This window comes from Spea bombifrons, chromosome 4, assembly GCF_027358695.1.
Source record: "Spea bombifrons isolate aSpeBom1 chromosome 4, aSpeBom1.2.pri, whole genome shotgun sequence".
In the NCBI taxonomy this organism is placed as follows: Eukaryota; Metazoa; Chordata; class Amphibia; order Anura; family Pelobatidae; genus Spea; species Spea bombifrons.
Window position 1 is genome coordinate 75,056,493 of NC_071090.1, and position 22,917 is coordinate 75,079,409.

A 22,917-nucleotide genomic window follows, 5' to 3' on the forward strand; every position below is an offset into this window, starting at 1 on the left:
TTGTGTGACGTCACAACCCTTTCTGTAAATGATGCTGTACTTTTGCCATTTTGAGATCTAACTCTCCAACAGCACATATATTTTAGGTTAATACATTCTCTGGTAGTAATATGGCTTTAATCGCAGTGCATTTGAAGAATATAATATAATAAATGCCCTGTACATTACAGATCTCTGACCTTGTCCTATACACACACCAATACTGAGCTTCAAACACACAACTTACATTATACACACTAAGGGGTTTTTCTACAGTCTGTGTAAAACGGTGTATTCTTACCCAAAACAATACAGTACTAGATATAATCTCAAACAGGTTTTACAACACAGAATCACGCTGTGTATTTATTGAGGTCGGTCTGTCTGTCTTCTAGGCTTCAGGTCACAACATCTGACCAATACTTTTTTAATAGTGCGATTGTGGTTTTTGTTTGATCTATGCCAAGTTATAAGTAATACCGGTACTTTTTTTTAGCTCCTGCAATTATTCCAGTCTTCCCTTAGCCCTCTCCATAGCCATGCTGTAAATTTTAAAGTATTCCCCTAGTACCCCGACCAATAAGAGCAGGTTGTTGGGGGCAAATAGGACAGAGGGGGGGGCATTGAGGCTTGCCCAGGCCACCATTAGAGTTAATGATGGTCCTGAAAACTGGGTTTTCTTTTAGCCATATGGGATGCTTTGATGTGGCAAGATGAGCTTTTGCACTGGCAAATATTGGCACCAAAGACATTTTTTACCTTGACAAGAGTCTTTATCATTAAACTAAAAAGTTCTATGAAATAGGAGGTTCATTTACGGGAGATTTATCATCTATTATAGCTCCCTTTTTCACATGTGTTGGTTTAAGGAGAGAAATATATCTTTATTGACTGTGACACAGCAGCATGTTAAATTCACGATGATCACCTTTTATCACAGACATGTTGCCTGGCAACTTTGGAACCAAACAGAGAAGTTTGGAACTTGCCTATTGCCGTTCTTCTGACTTTTTTTCTTCATCTGCGTCTCCCCAATATCAGCTACGTTACCCAAGTACTTACGCAAAAGGATGGAGCCCCAATTAAAGGAACGGGAGAGAGGCTGTCCCCGTGGTGCGTGCTGTGCCCTTAAAGGGAGTACTCCAAGAGGCCAAAATAATGCGTATGGATTCATGGAGAAAGAGAAGCACTTCTGCACCTCTCTTTCTCCGCAAATCTATCTGCAATATTCTGGCTTCTGCAAAGGGCACAGCACACACCACGGGGACAGCCTCTCCCTCGTTCCTCCAATTCTGGGAGAGGGTGTGCGAGGAGGCTCCATCACTTTGCAGAAGTATGTGGGTAACGGAGCTGATATTAGGGAGAAGGGGACAAAAAAACAAGAAAAGAAGTGGCAGAGCCCACCTAATTTTGTCCAAACCAAAACAGATGGAAAGGAATGGACCAAAAACAAAACAAAAAATGTGTCCATGTGCACAAGTCTTATATACAATAAATGATAAGTGCAGTAAATCTTTTTGCCTTTTTTTTAGTGAACTGTGCTATCCCTTCAGTTGCCGGTACAATAATTGGCATTATCCCAGGCTGCACTGAAGGTACAAGTCAAATAGTATATTAGTAATAATTAGAATAGATATCACTGGTTTCTCAATGAAGGAGTCAAATGGAAGCTCTTGGCTAGTGACGTTCCTAATGACTAGAGTAATGGACTCTTTGTGCCATAGGATTTGCTTGTAATTTAGGGCTGGTTATTTAGAGAGAAGTGTGATCTGTGGCATAAACACTATAGTGTGTGTTGTGTGACCACGTCACATATGGTATCTCTCTCGTGCTACTGCCTGAGTTGACCTTGCAGAACACAAAGTTATCACCAAGATTAGGCTTGTTATATGTGAAAATTCTATTATATCTTGATAATGGATGCTGCAAGTGATTCCTGGCAGCTGCTTTGGGCCATCAGAAGGGTGTGGGATAAAGTCACATGAGTACACACTTCTCTGCTGACTGCTTGAGGTCATCTAATGTAGACTGAGCTTTTCCTTTAATCGAGTCCAGATCAAGATTCTGAATGCTGCTCAGTTGTCCGATGACAGAAGACTTTCCTTCTTCCTCCTCAGTGTCCTCTTCAATCATCTTGGCCAACTCTTTTGGCAGCTCCACATCTCCTCCAGCCAACTGGATCTGTGCATCATCAATGTCATTCTGAGGAAAGGGTTACACAAATGAGGTAATTATGAAAATTGTGAATCACCCTGTTCCCAATGTTTGTTGGAACTGTGATGTATTGAGACCTGGCTAGGGCTTACATTATGTATTTACATAGAGTTTGCCAAGGCTGGCCTTTTGGCCCATGTATTAATCCCTTAGGCTGGAAGAACACTGTGCCAGTTGGACCTCACATAATGTATAAGCCTCATTCTCTATTGGTATATGTGTTGATAAGAACTGCTTAGCTGCGTTTCAGAAATGCAGGTGCATCCCTTTCATGGTCTACAATACTGTACAGACCATCTCAGCCAGCCCTTGAGTTCACCTTTTGTTACTAAAGCCTCTGTTTATATATTTACCTTGGCTAAGCGATATTTGTCTCTGAAGTGGGTTCGGAGTGTGGCTCTCTCGGCTTTCCGCTGTGTGTACAAAGCATCCCTTTCCATCCTAGATGGGGAAGACAGTGAGAGAACGCAACATTTTCATTATAGTACATTTCCCATCTGCCAACATCATGTCCCTTTCCTCAGCCTAATATGTAGAATATGTAGCTAAGTGGGAATGTTGGATATAACAAGCTTTACAAAGATAAAGGTCAAGGATGTTTTTTTTTCTTTGTGCTACGTTGGTAAGCAATTTGTAATTATTTTAATCATATGTGCCACAAATTACGGTGGGTTGTCTATATTGTGGACTTGGTGCACAATGACAATAGCCCTGTGGTCCATTCACTAAAACAAATGGTTACAGGTTTGCTTTGGCCCAGTATCATTTTTTGTTAATCATGGAGATTTCTTAAACTCTCATAACCTACTGCATAATGCATCTTGCAGGGCCCGCTCACCCCTTCTTGCAGAATAAAGTTGCAAACTCCTGATTTATTGAACAGACCTTCCTTATGGAGATGTATGGCCAGGGCCGGCCTTTGGGGTGTGCGACCTGTGCGACCGCACAGGGCGCCACACTCCAGGGGGCGCCGCCGCGGGGTCCGCTGCCGCCAGTATGGGGGCACCCGGCACCCCTCCAGAGACGGACAGTAATGTCCGCCGCTGGAGGAGCAGGCTCGCAAGGGAGCGGTATCGGAGGTCTTTAACAGACCTCCGATACCGCTCCCTTGTGATCCCCGCGGCAACAGCTGCTGTGCGCCGGGGTTTGCCGTGCCCTCTGACCCGGAAGAAGAGAAGACAGAAGAACTAAGAAGAAGAGCGAAGAGGAAGCAAAGAAACTGAAAGAGGAAAGGTAGGAAAGCATAGAGTGATAGTGAGAGTGGATTGGTGTATATGTGTGGGTTAGTATATATATGTGTGGTTTGGTATATATGTGTGGTTTGGTATATATGTGTGGTTTGGTATATGTGTGGTTTGGTATATGTGTGGTTTGGTATATGTGTGGATAAGTATATATGTGTGGTTTGGTGTATATGTGTGGATTGGTGTATATGTGTGGTTTGGTGTATATGTGTGGTTTGGTGTATATGTGTGGTTTGGTGTATGTGTGTGGATTGGTGTATATGTGTGGATTGGTGTATATGTGTGGATTGGTATGCGTGTGGATTGGTGTATACGTGTGTGGATTGGTATATATGTGTGGATTGGTGTATATGTGTGGATTGGTGTATACGTGTGTGGATTGGTATGCGTGTGGATTGGTGTATATGTGTGGATTGGTATATGTGTGGATTGGTATATGTGTGGATTGGTATATGTGTGGATTGGTGTATATGTGTGGATTGGTATATGTGTGGATTGGTGTATATGTGTGTGGATTGGTGTATATGTGTGGATTGGTATATGTGTGGATTGGTGTATATGTGTGTGGATTGGTGTATATATGTGGATTGGTGTATATATGTGGATTGGTGTATATGTGTGGATTGGTGTATATGTGTGGAGTGGATTGGTGTATATGTGTGGATTGGTGTATGTGTGTGGATTAGTATGTGTGTGGATTGATATATGTGTGGATTGGTGTATATCTGTGGATTGGTATGTGTTTGTGGATTGGTATGTGCGGATTGGTATGTGTGTGGATTGGTAAGGGTGTGAGAGTGATGGGTGTTATGCTGTACCATTTCCAATGTATTTTTCATTATATAATTATGCTCTAAAGTACATCATAACTCCCATCACTCTATACTGTTCCATACAGTGGCAGAGCTGGGAGGCAGAGGCCTTGCACCCTCACCGCAGGACTTCTGAAAGGTAAGTGAACTTCAAAGAGGGAGAGGGTAGATAGTTAGGAGGGGGTAGATAGGGAGAATGGAGTGAGACGGGGTACATAGGGCAATCATACTCCTATCATGCCAAGTAGTCTACGAGTACATCCTGGAATCTGCGGGCATGATAAGAATGTGATTGCTGTTAATCATATATATAAATATTGTTATTTCATTGTTTTGTTATGTGTTATGGTGTGGGGGGGGTCATATTCGGTTTCGGCCAGGTAAATGCTTCCTTTCTTTTTTTGGGATGGGGGGGCGCCAGACGAGTAGTCCGCACAGGGCGCCAGAACACCTAAGGCCGGCTCTGTGTATGGCATCTTGTAAGTAGTATCTTCTTAACATAAGCCTGGGCAATAAGCCAAAGGGCTGATATTACAGTACAATGTGGCCTGTTCCCATGATCGGTTACCATGCAGTTTGGAACAGGTTTAAGCAGTATTTTTTTTTTCAAAACAACAATTTTTTGTAGTTTATTCTCTTTTTATGAAAACATCACCCACCTTCTGGAGTGAAATATTTTGAACTAAGAACCTTTAAGAGAGACTGACCAATCCTGATGAACCCATACTAAATAGTTAATGTTTAGAAATGCCCCTAGTTGAAATTATTCTAATGCGCCCAACAATATATTGTTTAATCCCGGTCTTTCTCCCACTACTTATTTAATACACCATGTGTGCAGAGGCGTGATTGGAAAAGCTCCTTAGGAGTCAGTAGAACTAAAAGCAATAATGTTAAGAGAAGGATTACGCACTGGGTAAAGGGGATTTTAATAATTTATTTTTAGCTTATTTATTGCGCTGTCAGGTTGATGGCTTGCCATATGTGTGCGTCTTCATTCCTATTATTATTTATTTGGTACCGACACATTCTGCAACCTTATATAAAAGGAATTCTGCAATCACAAGTAATTGCTGGCAATTCAAATTCAGCAAGATTTTAACATTTAAGTGTGATGTATAATAAAATAAATTTCTATGTCCATCTCTATCCTCTGTCTTATTCACTTCCAATCCTCCTGAAAACACTTCTGAGTCATCTGTAAATCATTCATGTGTTTAAGGCTTCATCTTTTTATTCTATTATTATATGCACAATTTCCAATTACTTCCCATCTTTCAGCCATTCTGGTCCCATCTTACTTTTTCACGTTACCTTTTAATCTGCCTTCACTGTATAGAAATAACAATCACTAACCCCATACTGAATTAAAATGGATTCAATGTTTTATTATACTTAGTGCCAGTGGATGGAAATACCATATTGTACCCTATGAAAAGGCTCAGAATGTATGGGTTGACTAACCAAAGATGATTAAAGTAGTCCAGCACTGAAGAATCGGGTGTTTTCTGACTTTTCTAGTAGCAGAGTACTAGAAAAGTTCTTTTGTTATATATAGCGCCGTCATATTCCGCAGCGCTGTACAATGGGTAAACAGAACATGACAAATCATTTATAACAAGCAGATTTACAGAAACAAGGGGTAAGGAGGACCCTGCTCAAACGAGCTTACTATTTAAATCTTTTGTATGTTATCATTAGTTGTGTTGGCACTTGGCATTGGTGTTATTCCTCTAGTCCCTTTTGGTGTTAAATCCCTGCAAGCTCTCTGTTTTTTTAGTAACACTGTAATGGGAATTAATATGTATAACCTACACATGATCAGGGTTCAACTATGCTATGCTTTACTATACTGCAGCAGGTTTTATAGACTCCTCATTCACCAAGTAAAGAGCCCAACTCTTAGGACAACCAGAACCCCAGTCATAGAGACACAGGCATCCCTTTTCCATCCATTAAACAGAGACCCCTGCGTTATGCATATTATTCATTATTAGTAAATGTTCACGTTATGATTTTTTGCATGATTTTCCCATTTTGTTGTGTTGATGAGTATTGCCGTTCCTATCACTCTGTCTGGGAAGACACATTTGTGCCTCCTCTCCATGGTCAAGGTGTAGTAAACACTTGCGATCCCCCTGTCCATCCCACGCACCTAATCCGTCAGTCACTGCAGTACATGCACTGTTCCCGGGCTGACGCGACAGATGGGAGGATTATGTTTAGGGACATTTATGACTCAAGACAATAAAATGGAAATGTACAGTAATCAGAATTAATCAGTCTTAGCCTCTGTCATGCTGGTGTTTGCCTGTCTTAATTGGGATTGAGCAATAAAATAAAGCACAAAAACTCGGATAGGATGAACATAACACCATGAACTGTTCCTTTAGCGGATATGGATGTGTAATATAATACAATCACTATGCAATACAATGTTACAGTGTCTGTCTTTTTTCGCACTCATTGACCTATGTATTTGTAATGTACCCATCATTAAAATGCAAGGGTAGACGGGACAAATTGTGCCTTATAATATTATTCTGCTTCTGTATATTACAGAAAGCCAGATATCAGTGCTGCGGGTCTATGAAAACATGAAACTTAATTATGGTAACAGATATCTGGCCATATCCCAGTTAATGCACTCTAATTGTCCTGAAATACATCACATGTTGCATCATTTGTCTCAAAATCCCCTATTTCTTTTCGACAATGTCGGCCTCTCACGTGGTTTCAGGTCGTGGATTATTTAGTTATCTACCCATCTCTGGTTGGTTTTGCAGAAGAGGTCTGCTTTATTTCCATCCGCAGCTTAGCTGAGCGTTTGGGAATGTGACAGGTCTGTACGCGACGCAGTGATGATTCACACTGGATTCTGCAAGAGGATTTTCACAGGAGGGTACAGCTAAACCTGTTACAGAATCACACAGTTTATAAGATTTCCTTTATCCAGACCAAGAAGAACGCAAGCATTTAAAATGGATTTATCTTCCACAGATGACTGATTGCACCTTGGAGCAGATGAAAGCTAAACCCCTACTTTGCCAGTGAATGTAGTCTTTAGTTGAAATTGATACCTTTTATTTCGCCAACATAGGAAAAAAAAGAACGTTATATATGTTTTTGGGACCTTGGGTGTCTCTTCTTATCCAGTGCATGTACTAGCAGTGACTCTGAATACTTACTTGTAGGTCTGTATGATTGTACAAGTGTGATTGTACGCTACAGCTCTAGGCCATTATAGCGGTATAAGATAAAATGTATAGATACATTTGATCTATGCATATGTGGTATGCAATATGAGAGTATATTGCAGCACGTGTCCATGTTCCCTTTGATAGATTTGCACATGGGGGGCCCCATCACACTTCTGCTTCTACTCTCACCCTTACGAAAAATTACTGCAGTTTTTCTGAAGTAATAGTGCTATTTTTTGGACATGAAAAAACTGCAATACTGCACTTTTACTGCAGTATTACTGCACATTTACTGCAGTTTTACTGCATTTGTACTTCACTAAACTGCAGTTTTACTGCACATTTACCGCACTTTTTTTTTTATATTGCAAACCTACAGTTGTGCTTCAATGTACTGCAGCTTTATTGCATTTGTACTTCCGTACAAAAATAACTGCAGTACAACTGCAGTACATTGAAGTACAAATGCAGTAAAACTGCAGTAAATGTGCAGTAATACTGCAGTAAAAGTGCAGTATTGCAGTTTTTTCATGTCCAAAAAATAGCAGTATTACTTCAGAAAAACTGCAGTAATTTTTTTGTAAGGGCATGCTTTAAGGTACACTAAATGTTGCTGCGTGTGGTATATTAACTGTATACTATAGATCATATTGAGTGTTAGACAGGGTTTAACTCCCATTATGGCTGCCAAAATGAATCACCCTTGCCTTTTGGGGAATTGGGCATTATCCTGTAACAGCTGGTGTAGATATATACCGTATACATACAGTATATATACATATATATATATATGCACCATTCTCTCAGGATGTCAGGCGCAGTTTAAATTAATTTAATACTGAAATACACCAGAGCCTCATTGGCATTTTTTTCTGGCTTGGTAAGGTTTTTTCTAAGGATCCGTCCATCTTAAAGAGGAAGTCCTACGAAAGAAGCCGTATTTGTCTTCAAGCAATACATTTAGTATAGTATAGTATTTAATGACAGCCACATTCCCGTAGTAAGCTATACATATAGACGTGGAGGTCTCCATTGTAGACTGTGATATGATATTTAGGTGATATGTTCCCTTAACACCACACTGGACTCGAGGTTTCATGGCAATGCTAATCATGCCCTACTTATCTTATGTAGTCCTTTACTCCCTAAACATTCTTTAGGTGCCTGCTGGGTGATTGAGAGCAAGTGTGTAGGCATAGTAGATCAGAGCTACATGTAGGACATTCAATTCTACCAAATCTACAGATGCCTTTAGATAATAATATGAAAATACTATTGTTTTAAAATAGAGAAATTAAAAAAAAGGTTTATATAAATATGTTGGCTAATTATTTAATTACCCTGGTAAGCATGATATCCTATTAACATTTAAGCAGTAATATCAAAACTAGATTACTATTATTATTCTACAGTAGTGATACAGTAGTCAGAGCTAGACTGCAAAAACTGTATTGCATAACAGTGATGTCATAACTAGATTGTAATGTATCTGTAGTGGGAATTGTAAGTCACGCTGGGAGGAGCAGAAAGCAAAGCGCACTATGATTGGATATTTGCTGTGTAGCAGGATGTCCAGTATTACTGAGAATTCACACCCAGGCTCTGTTAATAGCATTGTGTGCTGTGAGGAGAGAGGCGCTGGTTTTATATGCGGGGTTGGGATAGATCTGTTGGGCATGGTTGTGAGGAAGATAGAAGAAGGAAAGAGAGAGAGAAGATGGGAGAGGAAAGAGAGAACAAAAAGAGGAAGGGGATGAACAAATATAAGAGAGGAAGTGAGAGAAGCCTTAGAGATGGAGGAAAGAAATTGGAGATTGTGAGTGAGAGATAGAGGAAAGAGAAAGTGAAGAGAGAGAAGACAGAAGGAGGAGCATAGAGAGAGGACAAGAGATGAAAAAGAGGGAGGAAAAGGGAGAGAGAAGAAAGAATCATTTTAACGATGGGCACATATGCTGGTTACCTAATAATTGTATGGTAGTAATGTCACTAGATATTAAGAAGAGCAGGAATGGATTTGTCTTGTCTTTTTTGTCAAAATGAGGCATTTATATAGCTAATTCTTTCATTATTGCATAGAGAAAAGTGCATCATCTAGACTTGTAAACAATTTTGATCTCCCGCCAGTCCTTTCCTATTTCAGAGTTTCCACTTGAATTGAATAACAGATTACTAGAGCACGAGTATGTCTAATACCAGCATTGCTTGTAGCGGAATGGCTATTTTGAAGGAGTATTGTATTATTTTCTTATTCTTTTATCAGCTACACATATCATGAAAAAAAAGAAACAAAATTAGCAAACATGTTGTATTCTAGATTTCCGTTATTTGTCTGTTTTGTCCTATCCAGCTTTTTACAACTTTACCCCCGGCATTTTGTGTTTTACATTTCGTCCTTCAATACCTTAGCTGTAAATGAAATTGTGTCCTTCCCTGGGGTTATTTGACAAACCACTGGGAGGAGGTAAGAGCTGAGCTGCTGAACGTTACTTATTAATAATTAATAGTTATGTTGAACCATACACATGCTACCAGGTTACTTTCTTCGCAGCAGCATGTGCCTATGTTGCCTTTCTGCTTATGATACGTTTGCCCATGGGGGCCAGCGACAACGGCCCTATCACGCCCCTGCTTATACTCTCATATTGTGATGATGATCTATTAGAAATAAGTCAATAAATATATATACACACATAACAATAAACTGATAGAGCAGCTTTAAACTCCTCTGCCTATTGACCAGTCATCCAGTGACGCTTCTGCCACATAAGATGTGCACAGTGCGAAAAACATACCTAGTGATATCATTCAAAGACAATTATTAAATCACAATCGCAAAACATGTGATCAACAATCGGTTTATTACCCAGGGTATGCACAGAATAACAAGAAATCTACCGATGACATCCTCGCCCTGAGCAAAACATAAAATATTCCACTTGGAAAAATAAATCAAAATCTCAAGGAATCTATGGGGTTTTTTTTGTTTTTTTTTTACAGATCTAAATCTCATTCTTTTATACTGTAATTTGTAGTTGCACTGCACATAGTAATTCAATACACAGACACACAACCGGTGTGATTTATTCATTAAACCCAGGGTTGTAAATGTACTCCAGGGCTGCCGTTATATAATCACCGAGAATCTTCTTCTGTAGACTTCATTAGGGTCATTTGTAATTTGGGAAATTGAATTTGCTGTGTTACAGTTGTCAGCTTTAACTTAAATTAATCAATGAATAAAACCCACCGACGCACAGTTTCTTACATGTACACGGGCTGTAAAGCTCATTCAAATGCCACAAAGAGAGTCCGGCCAAATACACGCATGTGCAATGAAGTGTTTGTCCTGCTTTATTCTGCATATTTATTTGAAGTAATTACCACCTTTTATTTCTCCTGAATCTACTAAGTGACTTTTAACAAGCCAAATAAATATATAAATCCAGTTTGTAAATGTGATGTCAAATGTTGTCTTCTGTTTTGCTGTAATATGTTAGAGACAAATGAATATAATATAGGAATGCTGGACAAAAACGCGCCTTTATCTTATCTTGGTTTAATGAACAGCCTTTATTTGTAGACCTGGAGGCGGCCATTGTTGTCAGTTATGTGACATTTTGGGTGACTTTCCCTTCTTAGACACCACACAGAGCTGATTCTTTATGGCATGGTTAATGAAGTCTGTTCCTCCATAGACCTGTATGAAAGTGTTCATCTGGGTGATTGATAGAGAGCCTTTGTATTGTTGACGACAATCAGTATAAGGAATCGTGATGTTTGCCTAGTAGACTGAGCTCAGATAACAAAGCTAGAACACATATAAATGGCTACGACGCAGCTGTCAGAAAACATTATTTTATGGAAAAATAGAACTGCTTAAAAAATGTTTTTGAAAATGCTTTCTTTTAATATGATTCTAGTTATGGAAAAGAAATGGCGGGAGCTCTACTTTAACATCACATTACTTAGCTGATTTCCATCAAGTCAAACAGCAGGCCAAGCACCATCCCAAGAGGCTGAAATGGAAACTTTGGCTTTGAACTTGGCTGGCATTCTGTACGCATTCACCTTAACCCCCGAGATCTCGGCAGACCTCATCAAATGGAGTTGTTCACATTTTTAAAACCAGCTTAGGGTTTTAGTGAGCTGACCCGCCATTCCATCAGCCTTCTGCTCTACACGTTACACTCCCACTGATCTGAATGGAGCTACTTATTTACCGCTACAATCACCATATGTTATATTAGACTTTCTGCACATCATACATACGATTTGCTGTCTTGTGAACATGACAGGTTGACCCAACTACTTTACTCATTACAAAGTGTAAATGCAATCTTATAATATACTATGGCACTTAGTTGTTTAGCACACTATCTTCTCTCTGATGGGGCTAAGTAAAATTTAAGAGCTGGACATTTATGTGCTGCTCTGGTTTGAAGAAGCCAGCTTTTGTGTGCTTTAATTCCAGCTTCACATACATCCTCTGGGTGGCCCACATTAACAATAACTATGGTTGGCATTTACTCCATGACTGGGTCTTGTCTGCTCTCCTATTATGAAATAGAGAGGAATTAGTGTGAGTTTGTGTGTTGGGCATGACACAATGCACACTCTGTGTGTTTTTTTTACGGAATGTTGGTTTTAAAACATTTTTAGCGTTTTCCTTCCAGCCTATCGTCTGCCAAATGTTTGTGGGGTGCTATATTTCTATGACAGTTGGGCTTCCCCCAAGAGGTTGCCATCCTCCCCTGGCACCAGCACACAGACTCTCAATTTGCACTGATATAAAAAAACACATTCTGCATCAGCAGGCATAACAGTCTAACATTTTATTTCAAATTGGGGCTAGCTATAGAGGTTTTATGTTATAGGCTACAGCTAGAGATAAGTAAAACATTTTTTTAGATTGAAGGTACCCCCAATAATAATTATACCATTTGTACGGTTAGTGGCTTAGTTGTAATATTAGATGCAGTCAGAAATCAATTAATTAATGCTTTCTTCATTACCAGCTGCTATTCAGATAGGGCTGCAGTCAAAATGTCATTAAATGAATCAGAGGTGCTCACAGTTTCCATGGAGGACTGAAGCTGACAGCAGAGGAGATGTTTATAAAAGGAAGGGACATAAATACCTAATAATTATACAGACAAAACAAAGCTGGCTAAGGGAGGTCTGGGTTGAGTTAAAGGTTGTCTGTACTCACAGAAGCTCATCATACACTTACTTCTCTTCCAGGAGCTGCTTTTGGTATTCTTCATACTCTTCCCTGGTCATCCCTTGGGCTTCAGCAGGTGATTTCTCACTTTCTCCCTTTTCTTCTCTGCCCCCCAGACCTCCTGTGAGGTTCTTCAGTTGACCTCCCACCACAGTTTTGACCATAAATGCCATGGTTTGATGGCTGCTCAAAGTTTGTGCTTCAGGGAGTTCTCTGTGCTGAGTTAAATCGGTTGTGTTATGGTGTGATGGTTCAAAGTGATTGATTACCTTGTCCAATTCACCAGCACTGTGCTGTCAACACAGTTATTGTTCATTCGATTTCTTCATAGCAGTTTCTGTTCCAATGAAGCCACGCAGATCACCAGATTAAAAAGTGAAGTGGATCCCTCCAGGCATGTTCTTCCAACAGCCCATTCGATTCATTAAAGTATCCCAAGGTGTCTTGAATTCTGACGTCTTGGTTTATTCTTTGATTCAGCACCACAGTGCAGGAGAGCTCCCTCTGCCCCCTTGGCTTCTCAGACACTTTTCTAGGAAGGAGGGGTGGAAAGACACAGAAGCCACAGCTAAAAGAGAAGCTCACATCCCAATCAGTCCCTTCTGGTGAGTCTGGCTTACAGCATGAAAGCCATTGGCTGTAGTAAAGGCACTTAGCATTTCCAATCTGTTCACATAGCTCAGCTGGGTGATCCCACATTTAAGAAACAACAGACACACATCTATTCCCATTAACTGTGAATCCTTCAAATCCCCAATTCTCTCTCCCTCCCATACCCTGTCTGCTGGTGTTCTAAATATAGCTCCACTTGTTTATAGTGATAACATCAAAAGGCCACATGCCCCATCACATAGGTTGGATTAGTGGTGGCTTCTCACTTCTGTCAGCCAAGGGGTTAATGCCATGAGTGTCAGGTTCAGTTATCATGCTCTGAAGCTCCTACGCTCACACCTGCGATACTGAGACACCGTAGGGTTCTAGGCGTGAAACACATCAAGAACCTTGGGAAGATAATACAATTATCACCTCCAAGAGTGTGCGCCATAGCATGTTACAGATCACAAAGTGTGTCAAAACATAGTGGATTTTTCAGAAATTCTTCAGATTTACCAAAATCACGCTCTTTAATGCATATTTTAGATTTTACTAAAAAAAAAAAATACTGGGTTGGCAGATTAAAGCATGTGGTGGGGAATAATTAGGTTATTATTAACAGAAATTAAAGTGTTATATATATATATATATATATAACTCTGAACAAAGGTAGATAAGGGATGCCTACATGCACATTAAAGAGCAGCCCTTCTTTAGATATGTCACAGATGTATGTATTAAGGTGAACGCGGACCCTTAGGTTCTTGGTGCCCGGACCAAATTGTAATAAGTCTGACTTCTCATCTAACTTCTTTTTATTAATATCCTTTTTATTTTGGTAACTGCAGTAGTCCCCTAACTAAGAAATGCTTTACTATTTTCACTAAGGTGAGGGACACAAACAAGAGCCTACTGGACCTTGGCCTGCCCCATCACTGTTGTGAATAAATTCACCTTTGGTTGTCAGAGCAGTACATGCGCTGCTCACACTCCCATGACATATAAAGGCCTGTGGCATGTTACATCTAAACACATACAGCAGTAGTAGATATGAAGTGTTAACAGCATTATATTCAATTCAGGAAAAAAGAGCTTGATAAAGATTTTGAATGTCACGCAGTTCTGTATCTTTTCTAATCTGTCAGGACAATTTTAACATCTGAGATATTAATCTGTTTAACTCTTATAGGTCTATTTTGCCAAGTGAAGATCATATTAAGCCATGTATATATATATATATATATATATATATATATATATATATATATATATATATATATATATATAGATATACAAATATATAAATATATGCATATATATATATATATATATGTATAGTACTTCCCAGCAGCGAGTCAGGGGGGTAACTCTCTGGCTTTTATGGAAGCACAAATCCCAAAACGGCTATTCATCATCCTTAAAAATGAATTGGAGCTGGATGATCCTCATGAGAATTATAGTCACACAGCAGCTGGAAAGTTACCGGCTCACTGTCCCCATTATATAGGAATATGTATTTAAGATTACAATAGACCTTGAACTATAACAGCACTGTCATGTGTATACCCTTTATGAATATACTATATGTATAATGTATGTGTGATATAGAATATATTATGCATACTTGTAAGTGTGGCGTGTAAATGGTTACACAGTAATTTGTCGCTCTGTCTGTCAGGACCATGCTGCTATTTTCAGTGTGTGCGCCTGGAGATTCCCATCTGCGTGAAGTTACCCATCCAAGCATGACACTGACTGTTCTGTCTCTCGCCAGCCGCACACAGTAGCAGTAACATGTCAGTGCAGATAGATTGTTAGCTGTGTGCCACAAAACAGACCCCTACGAATCTGTATACACACTGTATATATACAGTATATACTGTGTGGGTGTATATATATATATATATATATATATATATATATATATATGTTTGTACTTATCGGTGATAAAGGTAATTGCCCAGTTGACGTTATAATTACACAAGCCACTGGCATTTATCATAGGATTATGCTTTATGTATATAAAAAAAGAACATTTCTGGTGCAACAAGTGGAATCCCTTTCAATTTCTCCAATTTGGAAAATTTAAGAGGAGGAGAAAATATCAATTGGGAAGATGCAGTAAATGTGAAATCCATCACTCATCATGTGAAGGTTGGTCATTGAAGACGTTATAAGTTTGCAGGAAAGTCCATCTTGTCACCTTCAGGTTTCTTCTAACCGGCAGTTACATAGGAGAAACAAGACCGTTACTGCAACCCTGGACCGTACACACTCCATAATGATCGTTCTTTAAAACGTTTCCATCCAGAACTGACTAATGGTGCTCAACGTTATTTTAGCCGTTTAGAGAAAGCTAAATCTGATTTCACTTAATTACTTAGAACATATTTCATCTGTAAGTCATGGCCTCCTATAGATATTTATAGGAGATGCTCTATATTTTTGCATGTTTTTGTGGCCCCCATTATGTGAGCCACTGTTGCATATTGTACCTGGGTTTAGTGCAGATGATGTATCGCATCAATACATGCAGTTTGACTCCTATCCTGTAGCTGCAACAAATTCCTGTAACAACTCCTACTCTATTTTGATGAGGACGTATCGAAGAGGCGTTCATTTCATGCACCAAGAAGCAGTATTTGTGTCCTAGGAGCTTGTATTTGTCCCCGAGGCCTGGCAGCCGAGCTGGAAGCCTACTATCTAGCGACAGGAGCTTCTCCAAGCTTCAATAATATGCTATAATGATTCCTCAAACACAACGACCAACTGGTTGTTTGAATAGAAAGTTTATATAAATGACGGTCTAATATCTCTAGAGATAGAGAATGACTAGAGAGTAGACAACAAAACTCAGTTTATTGATTAACTTCTGATGCTTTGTTTTCCTTTCTTGTTTTATTGATGTTTCTAGAAATATAGTTAGGTATGTTTGACATGAGTAGGAGTTGAGTCATGGACATTCCAAATCAGGATCAATTACTCAGCACGGAACATTTCATAGCTTGTCACAACGATACAACGAGGGCCACTTTATTCACTAGAGGGAGTTTACAGGAGAGTTACAGTTTCAACTCTCCAACTTCATTCTATGAACTATGTAATATTCAGGGTCAGCTCACCACTTCATGCAGCAGCAGCTAGTAAAGACTGATGAAGTTGGGAGATGATACTCTAACTCTCCTGCAAATTCACGCTTTAACAAAAAAGACACCTTTAGGATATATTGACAGTAAATGTGGGTTCTGTAGACAATGCCTTGAGTTTGAATGTAAAGGCTGTGGCTTTTTCACAATGCCGCCATTCAATGGGAATTTGGTACAGAGCAGCGAATCGAGAAACAAAATAACAATAACCAAGAAAAATCACAGCCTTGCATTCCCAATTATGACAGCGTGGCCAGAGTATTAGGAGTCTCACACTAATGGGTGAAATGTTACACTTTAAATCTTATGGTTTCACTTGTTCAAATCAACCATATGCAAGAACATAAAATAATTACCACAACCTCAACCGCAGTGAACACCTTTGGGATGAACTGGAATGAAAAGTATGAGCCAGGCCTTCTCGTCCAACATCAGTGTCTGACCTCACAAATGCTCCACTGGATGAATGGGCAAAAGTTCCCAGAGAAACTCTCCAAAATATTTTGGAAAGCCTTCCCAGAGGAACGGAAGCTGTTATAGCTGCAAAGGGGGACCAACTGCATATTAATGCGATGTCATAAAAGTCCCAGTTGATGTAATGGTCAGGTGTCCCAATACTTTTGTCCCTAAAGTGTATATATAGTGCAGGTTCTATTAGTAAACCATTTCCCAAATCAAACACCCCCCCATGTGGATGTTCTAACCCATCATATACCTTCCCAGGGAATCATCGCAGAAAGGGCTTATGTTCTTGCATTTCTCCCCCCTCATTAAAATATGGTTTCATCCACTGTTCTATATTTAATTCTGCTTATGTGTTATCGGAATTAACAACTGTCTCTTTGTATTGTATTAGCAATATAACTCTATATGCCTCAGGGGAAAAAAACGCGCTCCGACATTTCAAATAGAGCCGTACGCCAAAATAAAATATTTAATACACCCCAAGGCCAGGAATGGTTTTGTTTAAAGTTTGTTTCTAAATGTCTTATTACCATGTTCATATGATGTTTTGTCTTTCTCCATTACTACAAGGCAGAAAAAGAATACAATTACAACACATTAAATCTTTCTTTATTAAATGGTGCACACTACTAAATGGTTAACAATATGTTAAAAATGCTTAAGTGCATTAACTGAATCTTTATACACACACCTATATATTTATCAAAGCTATATTAAACAATAACTGTATCATATTTTCCAGGACTTTATCTTCTTATACATGATTAATGACCGTGTCACTTAATGCACTGGAAACGATCAGCGTACTAAATACACACAGGAGAGATTTTATGAATCAGTAGGCGTTATATGATACAAAAGAATAGAAAAGGGTGTTATATTAAGTAATGTTATGGAAACTGCGTTGAGATGGCACACATCACATTTTCATTCTTTTTGCTTGAGCTATAGTTGTAATGCTGCTCTCCTCTTCCATTGCACCAGAACAATTTTACTCGCACATCCACTTCTTACTCAGTATAATTTTTTAGAGCTGGAGTCACTTTTGCTTCTAAGGAAGAAAGAGTGAAATTTTTCAGATAACCATTTTACTGACGAAATCCTATTTACTTTAAAGGGATTTGATAAACATAAATGGCTTTACGTGAGTGAGTGTGTATGTGTACATAATAATCTACCCTACTACACACCATAGCTAAAGATGGAAATGTAAGAAAGAAGATAAAATAAATATGTGTATAATAAACAATTGTTAAAGTTCATCTCCCATGAGGTTGGTCCAACAGGAGAGAAGATTTGGCCCAGTATAACAGGACAACTCTAATTGTACTGACCGATCCAAAGCGACAATCAATTAAACCCACAAATGTGCTGATTGTATAAGGACATAATTATTAAAGGGATAGTCAATGTCCGTTTTTCTTTCCTTTAACTGAAATTGAACAGCCCCCCACCGCCTCATGTTCTCCAGACTCTTTATATGTGCAATACTGTGCAATTCTGTCGGTAAACAGCAGATTTAGTGTTCATGAATTAAATTGTTTAATAAAGCATATCATTCTCTTAAGTACCAGTTGCATAAAAAGCTCTAAGTAAGTCACAAAGCCCTGGAAAAAGTCTAGAGTGTTGCCCTAGCCATGAGTTTAACCACAACTCATACAAGTGTATCTCTTTGACCATCAGATGTCTTGAGATATGTATGAGGTAGCAGAGAACTTTTTGACATACAAGCGCTTTCTACATAGTAGACTTGTGCATTCGTCTTCGGGCGAACATGAAAACAAACACGAAGAATGTGTTTTCGTGTTCGTTCCGAAGACACGCACCACGAAGATCTTCGTGATCGTCTTCGTGATCGTCTTCGTCTTCGTCTACGACTCTCCCGGTCCCTTCCCCTTCTAACTTACCTTGTCTTCGTGGCATAGCGGCATCGCGGCAGTTCACGGAAGTGGAAATCCGCAGGTTCGCCGTCAGGGGTTACAGGGCAGTGCGAATGAGCCTATTGGTCGCCTACAGGGACCTCCTCTCAACCAATTGGTTGATGCCAGAGAAAGACCCTGCAGGTGACCAATAGGCTCACTCGAACGGGAGCGGAAATCCGTAGGTTAAAGGACCGTGCAAGCGACCAATAGGCTCACTCGCACGGCCCCTTAACCCTTTAAGGTTAAGGAGCCTAAAGTTAAAAGTTAACCCCTAATGAAAGTTAAAAAGTTAACCCCAATGCTGCAACTTACCCGGCAGATCCCACTGGTCTCCCTGTTCTATCAGTTAAATGTCCGTACAACCGACTTTATTGGTCGTTCGTACGGACATTTAACTGATAGAACAGGGAGGCCAGTGGGATCTGCAGGGTAAGTTGCAGCATTGGGGTTTTAAAAGTCTGTACGAGCGACCCTATTGGTCGCCAGCAGGGGGCTCGTCTGCCATCAACCATTGGCAGATCAGCCCCCTGCTGACGACCAATTGAGTTGCTCATACAGACATTTAAACTCCTGGCGCCAGAGCTGCTGCGGTACACGTTAACCCCGTATTAACCCCTTAACCGGAAAAACGAAGAAAAACCAGACACGAAGAATGTCCACGAATATTCGCCCGAAGAGAAGACAGGAACGGGCGAATATTCGCGGAATACGAAGATTTTTTTCCCCCGAAGGCGAACATGAAGAGCCCCCTGGTGCCCAAGTCTACTACATAGTCAAAGGTGAACTTTGAATGGAAAATTTGTTTTAGTTCCCTACATCACCAAGCCATGTTGCTTGTCTTGGAAGTGTGTCAGTGTGTTGTGGCATTCTAGTTCTGTTAACATCAGAAACCAATTCTCCCTGACCTCACCATCCTCCAGAGCATGTTCTTCCCATAATCTATCCCGAGCCATGTGCTTGTGACATTTCACACCTGAGTTATTACACTTACTTCTGACACCTAGAATTTTTAGCAGATGCTAAATTAAGCTGATAATATCACAAGTATACACTGACGTTCTTATCCACAACTCAGAGAGGAACTTTCACGTTCCACATTATTCACCATCCTAATTTATACACCTACAAACAGAATATTAATGTTCTTTTTTAATTAAGAATTGATATAAAAGGCACATTTCTTATTTTTGATATTTCTTATTTTTGTATCTACAGAAACAAAACTAGGCACAATACATACACGCAATGCCAGCGGTTTACTAATGATCTTGCCTGGATTTTTTAAATAAAGATATGATCATTTTAAACCCCATCTACACGTATATTCAGCAGCCTTAAACACATAATAAAGGTTTTTTAATCAATAGTCATAATTGTTAATAAACGATAATGAAAGATAAGACAAAGATACTTTCTTAACAAAGTAGAGACTGCGAACGCATGGAGTCTGTTTAATGCAAATGGTGCGCTGCTGAGAAAATGTGTAAATTGGGTGTGAGGGAGGGGGACATTTTCTCTCTCCAGATTGAACCCTTAAATATACACCATCTGTGACCAGAATATATTAATGTCATTTCTGGCAGGCGTTCCTGCTGAACATTCGCTTGCTTGTCATTTGGTACAGATTGTTCAGAAATCCAAAAAAGACACACAGTATCGAAAGTCTCAAACCAGTCTCAGGTTCACTGCGTATCACATCTGATTTTCAGAGGACCACATCTTTCTCTATGTTGGCCCAATAAAACGCACCACCCCTGGCCATGGAGACATAAAATGTTTTTGTACATCCTGGCTCACAGCTGGAGCAGATGTGGATTAGAGATCCAAAAGGGCCACGAGCACAGAGCAGGAGGGCTCATATTATTAAACGGACTATGCATAACCCTATATTGGTTTCTTTGTTCCCATAACAGGAACCTTAGATTGTCCGGGGCCATAGAGAGCAGCTAAAGAACTACACGTTCTCACCAAATCCCTTATGTGCTAGAGGGGCAGGATATAAGAACAAAACAAATGGAGGACCTGTCAAGAACACATGCCTTAAATTGCACAAGAACATAGGAAGACGTCTTTCTTGTATGTCCATTGTTTCGAGCCTTAAAGGAGTATCTGTCATTGTTTATAGCTGTCCGTGTGTGATAGAACTCACCTGAGCATCATGTATACTATACTGCACAGTGTCTGAAGCAGCAGGAAGGTCAGGAATATACTACCTGACAAACAGGAAGGTTGTAGAGGGATTGGGGGACACGGAGGCTTCTGTGCGCTGGCCTGCAATAGAGTGCCATACAATTCTATTAAAAGATCTGAACATCAACGCATGCTGCAATGTGTTTCTGATTAGGTATGATTAGTATAAATCTTTTAGTTAAAAGGATTAACAAACCTTCTTGTAGATGACTTCATAGAAGATCTGGATCATCTGTATACAATTAACTGAGGCTCATGCCACAACTATTTTCACACATCTTGATAGTATTTAAAATAAACTACATTCATTGAAATGGGTTTAGCAAGGTATGATGCAAAGAAATTCTCTGGGTCGTTACAACACTGGGGTTCTTATCAAAAGCTTGACATCATGTACTATGCGGACAACCTGCTGGGTGCAGATCTTGAGTTCTTCCTTCTTCATTTGTATTAAAAAGTCATAATAATTCTCTGTACTCACTGAATTTTTGACCAGGTTCTGCAGACTTCTCTTAATCTTGCTGAAATCCTCATGGACAACGGTAAAGTTTGTTGGACTTGTGGAGTCCTTAACTTTTCCTGGCGAAGAAGACTGTTTCACTTTGGTAGCCACCTTAATAACGTCCTTCCTGTGAACATTTTGTAGAACAAACTGGCTGAACATCTTGCCCATGAAATCGAATGACTTTGAAGTCTATTTTTTGTTTCCCTGTTTCGTCGACGATTCAGCATAGAAGTTGATCTCAGGGGCAATTATCTCTGGTGGCTAGCAGTTTTTTTAGTTTGCTCATGTCTATTTCAATACATTTTGCATGGATTCTAGCAGGGCCCAGGCATAAACAGGTTCCTAATCCTACCAAGTTAATACAACAATTCATTTGACGTTAGACAAGAACCATTCAGCCCCTCTGTAAATATACCACTGCCTTACCATAGGCAATGAAATTATAATAGAATAATATCATATATAATAATATAAATTATAAAAATTCCACCAGCCAATTTATTTTACAGAATAACACCCTTAAATAATATACTTGAGACAAGTGTCCAGGTTAGATAACATTTCGCCAGCATTCACATATCACAATTCTGTTCTAACATACCAGGATGGAATGTTGACAGCTATGTTTCATTTACTTATATAATTGCTTAAAAATATCCCTGGTTTCCGTTAAATTAATCTAGTCATCTTAGTTTAGGACATACTAATTCCCAGCATGTATCCGGTAGCCTTTACGTAATTGCATTAGGAAGGCTAGACAAGTGGCGACAACGGCCACAGCAGCAGCTGGGATGGAATCCCTACTTAAAATATTTTTTAAAAAATCATATGAACACATACATGATTGTCATGGTTTATCAGTAAAAATGTGTAAACATTGCTTTTCTTCAGTTCTCTTATCTTCCTTCAGTGTAAGGGCATACCGTTACATAGGCTCCTTTTTTAATTAAAATGTTTATGCTTTACTATTTACTTTCATTGTATCTTGTTATATTGTATTGTAATTATATTGAGGAGAGCCCAAAAAGGTATATATATATTGTAATATAATCTGTGGTTACAAATTCATTGTAAATATTAAAAGATAAATGTATTTTTTTCTTCAAGGTTAACAGTTAAGGTCATTGGAGATGTTTTTTCCCCTGAGGTCCTGACTTGCAGTGCTGCTAATGAGGAAGTGAGACGGTAAGAGATGTTTGAGACATGGTTGCTCACAGCTAAACAGCACCAGAGTCTTTCGGTTAAACACGCCTCGATAAAAAGATTTGGGAGACTGTACTACCAACGTAATGCGAGTGATGAAGTAGCTGGCCTCACATTATAGAGCAGCACTATTTTCAGTAAAGAAATGGGAACTTTATAGCAGATCGGACAGCAGTGGAACACTGGAGACTGGAATTATTGGTTCCATTTAGTGCACATAAA

General features: G+C 39.4%; 2 protein-coding genes across 2 annotated transcripts in view; both read right to left on the bottom strand.

The window, feature by feature from the left end:
- Window positions 1–1,530: 1,530 nt before the first annotated feature.
- CPLX3 (complexin 3) lies at window positions 1,531–13,358 on the bottom strand. The gene is made up of 3 exons (XM_053463130.1): window positions 12,680–13,358; window positions 2,547–2,634; window positions 1,531–2,181 (listed from the first exon to the last, which is right to left on the bottom strand). Exons 1-3 carry the CDS (start codon window positions 12,841–12,843, stop codon window positions 1,957–1,959), a joined length of 477 nt encoding a protein of 158 aa, XP_053319105.1. The 5' UTR covers window positions 12,844–13,358; the 3' UTR covers window positions 1,531–1,956.
- Window positions 13,359–17,462: 4,104 nt separating this feature from the next.
- The window catches only part of LMAN1L (lectin, mannose binding 1 like), a 31,266-nt gene continuing 25,811 nt past the window's right edge, over window positions 17,463–22,917 (bottom strand). Inside the window, exons 11-13 of the mRNA XM_053462595.1 lie at window positions 21,469–21,616; window positions 20,947–21,068; window positions 17,463–17,926 (exon numbers count right to left, since the gene is read on the bottom strand). Of these exons, the coding sequence (XP_053318570.1) occupies window positions 17,890–17,926; window positions 20,947–21,068; window positions 21,469–21,616 (307 nt within the window). The 3' untranslated portion in view covers window positions 17,463–17,889. The remainder of the gene's footprint in view (window positions 17,927–20,946; window positions 21,069–21,468; window positions 21,617–22,917) is intronic.